Source organism: Hyalella azteca, unplaced genomic scaffold (genome assembly GCF_000764305.2).
Source record: "Hyalella azteca isolate HAZT.00-mixed unplaced genomic scaffold, Hazt_2.0.2 contig3015, whole genome shotgun sequence".
Classification (NCBI taxonomy): domain Eukaryota; kingdom Metazoa; phylum Arthropoda; class Malacostraca; order Amphipoda; family Hyalellidae; genus Hyalella; species Hyalella azteca.
This window is the reverse complement of record NW_025933271.1, coordinates 38,312-44,523: the sequence shown is the minus strand read 5'-3', so window position 1 is coordinate 44,523 and position 6,212 is coordinate 38,312. Positions and strand designations below refer to the sequence as shown.

Here is a 6,212-nt window from a genome sequence, read left to right as displayed (position 1 = left end):
GTTTTAACGCTGACAAATGTAAAGTTATCCACCTTGGCAAGAATAATGAACAGCAAGATTACAGTATGAGAAGACACGGTTGCAACGACAGAGTGATGATGTCGAAGTCGACAACGGAAAAGGATTTAGGAGTTAATATCGACAATGAGTTGAAATCCGGATTCAAACAAGCCCACAATCAAACCGCATGGCATCATAACAGCCCCAGATCAAACAGCCCTGCCTCATATCAGCTCACAACCAAATCGTTTGACATCAAATCAGCCCAAGATCGATTGCCCGAGGATCGAACAGGACAGCAAGAACAGTTGCACGGGCGAAACAGAGCGCTGGGTACTATGCATGATGGATGTATACCTGTACCTAAAATTTTTTTTGTTTGCATGATAAAAAGTCTACACATGTCTGGAAACACACACACTGTATCAAGTTAAGTAATCTCAACATGTTTTGAGCTGCTAGGAACGAATTTTGATTCAGTAGTGGGTTTCCCCAGAAACATTTTGTGATACTATCGTTTAATTCACAACATGTTTTAATGCTTGTTCAAGTTACTATCGCTTATTTTACGAACTAGCGCACATTTGACTTAAATGTATGGAGCATCAGAGACCATTAACAAGCTTTAATAGAAGTCGCTCTCAGGTGAAGTCGGCTCATCTTTAACTTCTGTCTTAATCTCCATCTTAACTTTGACATCAGCGCCCTCAGGCGACGAGAGCTCCTTCTTGACGTCCATATCCATAGGTTCTTGCTTGATGAAGTTCATGACTTCGTTTTTGTCATCAGGAAGAGTAGCTGATCCACAAGTGGCAGCAAGGACAGACGAAGAGCTTGTCATTGTGGAGGTACATGGCGAGGAAGACTGGAGGCTCAGGTTATTGCTGAGCACCCCCAGCATTCATGGGCTTCACCAAGGCAGAACCCATGGGTGTCGCACACTGTTGTTGTTGGGATACGCTAGGGTGGCCCAATGTGGTTAGGCCTGTTGACGCAGGGAAAGGCCCTCCTGCGTGTGGCCCCACAGCAGCGGAGTTCACAGAACCGATCATGGACTGGGACGAGGGATCAAGCTGCGGAAAATTATGAGCTTTTTAAGCATTTTTCGGGCAGCAAGGCGACTGAATTCAGGTAGCATTAATAACTGGGAATTGACAATATTTGGGTGTAAGAACATGACAAGTTTCATTTAGAGTAAATTTAGGCTGTTTCTAAGCTTTAGCAAGGATATCTGAAGCAAAATAATATACATAATTTTAAAAAATTACGCCAGCTTGAAAACAAAGAAATATAAACGTTGCCAAACAGCTAGACTATGACAAATATAAAAAAACAAGTAGCCTGACTTACCCTAGAGCTTGCAGGATTGAAAAAGTCGTTCTCAACATTTCCGGGTAAGTTGACCAGATTCTGCATCCTTGGGTCCTGCATAGTGATGGGCTCCGGGCTCGGGAGAATGGCTTGCTCGCTGCAACAAACAATAGCTTATTCTATATATACCATGCAAACATTTGGCCATATTGATCGTGTCAACAGAGGGAGCGTCATATGGCCATGTTAGTCTCACCATGTCAACAGAGGGAGCGTCATATGGCCATGTTAGTCTCATCATGTCAACAGAGGGAGCATTATATGGCCATGTTAGTCTCATCATGTCAACAGAGGGAGCGTCATATGGCCATGTTAGTCTCATCATGTCAACAAAAGAAGCATCTCATATATTCATGCTAAGTCATCACCTAACTTGAGATAAACAACACTACCGTGTCAGTAAAATACTTAATAATAAATGATGCTACTGGAAGTCTATGAACAGCTAGCAGTTAATGGTCAGGTGCTACAATGTATCATATCATGACATTCAAAACTGAGCTGCATATAACACACAAGTTATGAGGAAACAGATATTCCTTTCACAAATCACGTGACTTGAGAGACGTCATTCATAAACCAGTTTTTCAGCTAAAATTTCGTAACCATATCAACAACAAAATCGCTGTCATAGAAAGTTGAACATTAGTATCCTTTTGTTTTGAAAAGTACTGTAACCTAGCTTCTGATTCTGCCTAATAACAAACTATATTTAAACCAATACACATTTCTATCCCAGATCATAAATAAAGACTAACGCTCTCAGGACGAGATGGTTGCGCCATTCTTTAGTGATGATGTGGTGCCACTCCTTGATACCCTTTGAGAGACGCATTGTCACTACCATGCTACCGGGCAGCTGGCCAGGGTGGTTGGGTAGTAAATTCAACCAAGACTCTGCAGTACTTTTAAACATTGCGCCATGCAACCAAAAATTAAACCTGTAACTTTTGTGCTTATATGCTACCAGGCACCTGCCTAGGATGGTTGGGCAAATTCAATCAAGACTAAGTCAGGGCGCCATGCAACCACAAATTAAACCAGAACTATGGGCCTGTACTAGGCTGCCTCAGTAGAAGGTTTGTTTGGTTCGAGGAGAGTTATCGTTTTGCCAGTTTTTCAGATTGATGGTGTAATGCAACAGACATATGAAAAGTTTGCCATGTTTGTGAGTGTGGTGATGCCATGTGGGGCTAGGTACTTGAGATGAAAATTAGAGATGTTGTCTGGCCCTATTGCAGATGAGTTTTTGAGATGTTATATTACGCATGTAGTATCACATGTTGTGGCAAGGACCAGGTGTTGTCAAGTGGAAATTTGTGCTTGCGTCTGTGGATTTGTCTGTCTGCTCTGTGCTTGGGCAGATGACTGATGCTTGCATACTGGTTTATTAATATATTGGTCTGTTGTTGGCATGAAGGGATGGTGTCCGAGGTGGTAATTTATGAGTGAGATGGGGTGAGGCCACTGTCAGAGTTGGGAGACTGCAGGTTGTTCTATATAGTTTTGATGAGTACTCTGAGTACTCAAAAACTCCTCCCAGCGTTGCTTCTGTTTATTAATTATTATTAATATAGGAAGCAATTAATATAAACATGCTTTCTGATGAGCAGGGGTTGTACTACCAAAAATTGCTTAATTACATGTAGCGGTTCAAGTATACATAGTGGATTAAGTATACAAATAGACCTAAGTAAACGTAGCGGCCAAGTACACGTAATGCCCTTAGTAGTACACGTAGCATCCAAAGTACACATGCATACAGCCCAAGTGCATACAGCGGTCAATTTTTTGACTGTGATTGGTAGGTTTAGCTTGAAACGCCATCAGTGATTGGCTGATAGAGTTAGGAGCTCGTAAAGTTTTTGATAATACGGCCCCTGTTTGCCCTCGCACGCCGGCCTCACCTCCTGCTCCTGGACGGACGACGACGGCCGTCTCCTCTCCCGCGAGCCGTTCCTCGAACGGTCCCTGCCATTATTACCATCACTGTCTCTTGCTTCGTCTCTTCTGTCACTGCTCCTCGAACGGTCCCTGTCATTATTACCATCACGGTTTCTTGCTGCGTCTCTTCTGTCGCCGCGACTTCGGTCCATCCGACCGCCCCGGTGTCTGTCAACGTTGCTGTCTCCTTGCCGGTCTGCCCTGCTCAAGAAATCCCTTTATGGACTCAACCAAACTTGGGTAATCGTGTGGGTCGCAATAAAAAATCATTATTAATTACTTGATGTTTACAAACCTGGATCATATCATTTTCATTTCATCAGAAAATATTTTCTTAATATAATTTTACCACTCTGGATTATATTATGAATGAGTTTTTGATCAACAATTGCCTTTCATGATGAAGAGAATAAATGTGCGACATAAGACCGCCTCATGGAGGGAGCACTGGCAGGTTTTCAGACAATGTGCACTTTCATATATATTTTTTCTTATTTACGAATTTGTTCAAATCTTAGAGTAATTCATATCAAAGAATTTGTTGTACCTATCTTCAGGGTAGTGGTCGTTGTCTTGCCTGTTCTGTTGTTGCACTGCGCTTGACTGCATTGCCTGCAACAACAATTTTTATGTGGACAACATAATCTGGAGACACTTGTCTAAACATAACATGTTATCTGGTGAACATAACCCATGAACATAAATGTCAAACAAGAATATTTAATATGGATAACATAAACTGGAGACACTTGTCTAAACATAACATGTTATCTGGTGAACATGACCAATGAACATAAATGTCAAACAAGAATATTTAATACGGACAACATTATCTGGAGACTCTTGTCTAAACATAATAGGCTATCTGGTGAACATAACCCATGAACATAAATGTCATAATAATTTGAAGTGGTAATTGTGCACCCATCACGTGGACACATACATGGATCAAGAATGGCTCAGGGATAAGATATTTTGCTTTCAAATGAAAAGTCAGAAACTTAAATGACCTACAGTGTATGTAGCCAAAATAAAAATATTGATGAATCTGTTTCTTCTTACCTGGTCAAAATGATAATGGTCTGGTAAATCCTGTTGTACTAGCTCCAGTTGTTGTATACTATGCTGCAATATTTGTTGTAGCTGCTGCATCAGTTGTTGTGTCTGCTGATGCTCTTGTTGTAACACTTGCCGTATTTGTTGTAGCTGCTGCTTCTCTTTTTGTTGCTGCTGCTTCTCTTTTTGTTGCTGCTTAATCTTTTGTAACAACTGCAGCATGTCTTGTTGCAGTATTTGTTTTAGCTGCTGCAGCATGTATTGTTGCAGTTTTTGTTCTAGCTGCTGCAACTCTTCTTGATGCCGCTGCTGCATGCCTTGTAAGAGCTGCTGCTCTTGTTGTAACACTTGCCGTATTTGTTGTAGCTGCTGCTTCTCTTTTTGTTGCTGCTTAATCTTTTCTAACAACTGCAGCATGCTTTGTTGCAGTTTTTGTTCTAGCTGCTGCAGCATGTTTTGTTGCAGTTTTTGTACTAGCTGCTGCAACTCTTCTTGATGCCGCTGCTGCATGCCTTGTAAGAGCTGCTGCTCTTGTTCTTGCAGTTCTTGAAGTATCTGCTGTATCTCTTGTTGTCTCTGCTGAAGCCTTAGTATCTGCTGCCAAGAATCTGCCAAGACAAAGAAAATTTACAATTTACTCACTATTGGGCAATTTTTAAACAAATAACATGATTTTTACTTGAATGTTTGTTTGAATTTTATCACTATTTATGCTCATGACAACACATTCAAAGCAGAAGTATATTATGACAAGATAGAGAAGTTGAATTGCAATGGAGTTTAGGTAGCACGGGACTTACACATTATGGAGCCAAGCCAGGCAAGTCAAAAGCAGGATCAAATGAAGGTTCTGTAAGAATTTTAGTCCTCTCACATGACTAAACGTACATTAATTATAATTATGAGTCTGGAAAGAGAAGAGAACAAGTGAGTAAATATAATGTAAGCTGCAGTCACACAAATTATAATTAAAAGTCAGGCAACACCAGTAGAGCATAATAAAGCTATTAAAGCATAGCAGAAAACAAGAGACTGTTTAGTTGCCCTCCCTGCTTGAGTCCTATGAGTAGATTAGTTAAGTAACATGGATACCTGCATCATTAATAGATATTCAATATAATTTTAAAGTAAATTGGGGAATTGAAATAACTTGTTTCTAAAAATCCCTTGTTCGCCTGTGGCCACTACTTGTGGATGTTGGAATATTCAGGATAATTTGCCAAAAAATTACAGCCTGTGATATTTGGAAAATTACCTGCAATTTGCTGGTTAAAATGTTCATTTCACTTCTCATGAACTAGAAGTGAAAAGTAAAAAAATCACAAGATTAAAATGTCATTTATTCTGCATCTACAAAGGAAGAGGACTTCAGAGTACTGTTGGTAATGGATGAGTACACTCTGCTTGCTTCAAACGTTTTAAAATTTAGTTTTATTTCAAGTGTCCCTTATTACCCTGTTCCCAGTAGACTCGAGTTTGGAACTTTTTTCCAATCAAGACAAAACAAGACAAGAAGTTAGTCCCAGTTTGCAGTAATAACCGAGATAATTTTCAGCACTCAGTGGGAATTCCAGGACAATGCCATGATAAGATCAGACATCCTGGTTTAAATAGGAGGTTCAAAATTTCCCGGAATTGATAGCTTTTATAATGGGACATAATGAGACATAGCAAGACAAACCACTTAATGATGGGATGTAAATTATGTTTTTGGTATACAGACATGTACAATAACTTGAGACATATTCATTGACAATTTCAATCAGGCTTGGCAATTAAGATTTTTTTGCTACATATCATAATTCAACATGACACTTATTCTAGACTTGCAAATAAAAATT

General features: G+C 40.0%; 1 protein-coding gene across 1 annotated transcript; it reads right to left on the bottom strand.

The window, feature by feature from the left end:
• Positions 1 to 409: 409 nt before the first annotated feature.
• Positions 410 to 5,279, bottom strand: LOC108674151 (transcription factor SPT20 homolog). Its single transcript, XM_047885756.1, has 6 exons — positions 5,172 to 5,279; positions 4,378 to 4,979; positions 3,863 to 3,927; positions 3,279 to 3,516; positions 1,351 to 1,468; positions 410 to 1,073 (listed from the first exon to the last, which is right to left on the bottom strand). Exons 1-5 carry the CDS (start codon positions 5,173 to 5,175, stop codon positions 1,382 to 1,384), a joined length of 996 nt encoding a protein of 331 aa, XP_047741712.1. The 5' UTR covers positions 5,176 to 5,279; the 3' UTR covers positions 410 to 1,073; positions 1,351 to 1,381.
• Positions 5,280 to 6,212: the final 933 nt, after the last annotated feature.

Coding starts and splice junctions, on each gene's coding strand:
- LOC108674151 (XM_047885756.1), bottom strand. Junction 3,517..3,862: donor GACCACTACCCTGAAGATAG/GTACAACAAATT, acceptor TTTCTTGAGCAG/GGCAGACCGGCAAGGAGACA. Junction 1,469..3,278: donor CGTCCGTCCAGGAGCAGGAG/GTGAGGCCGGCG, acceptor TGTTTGTTGCAG/CGAGCAAGCCATTCTCCCGA.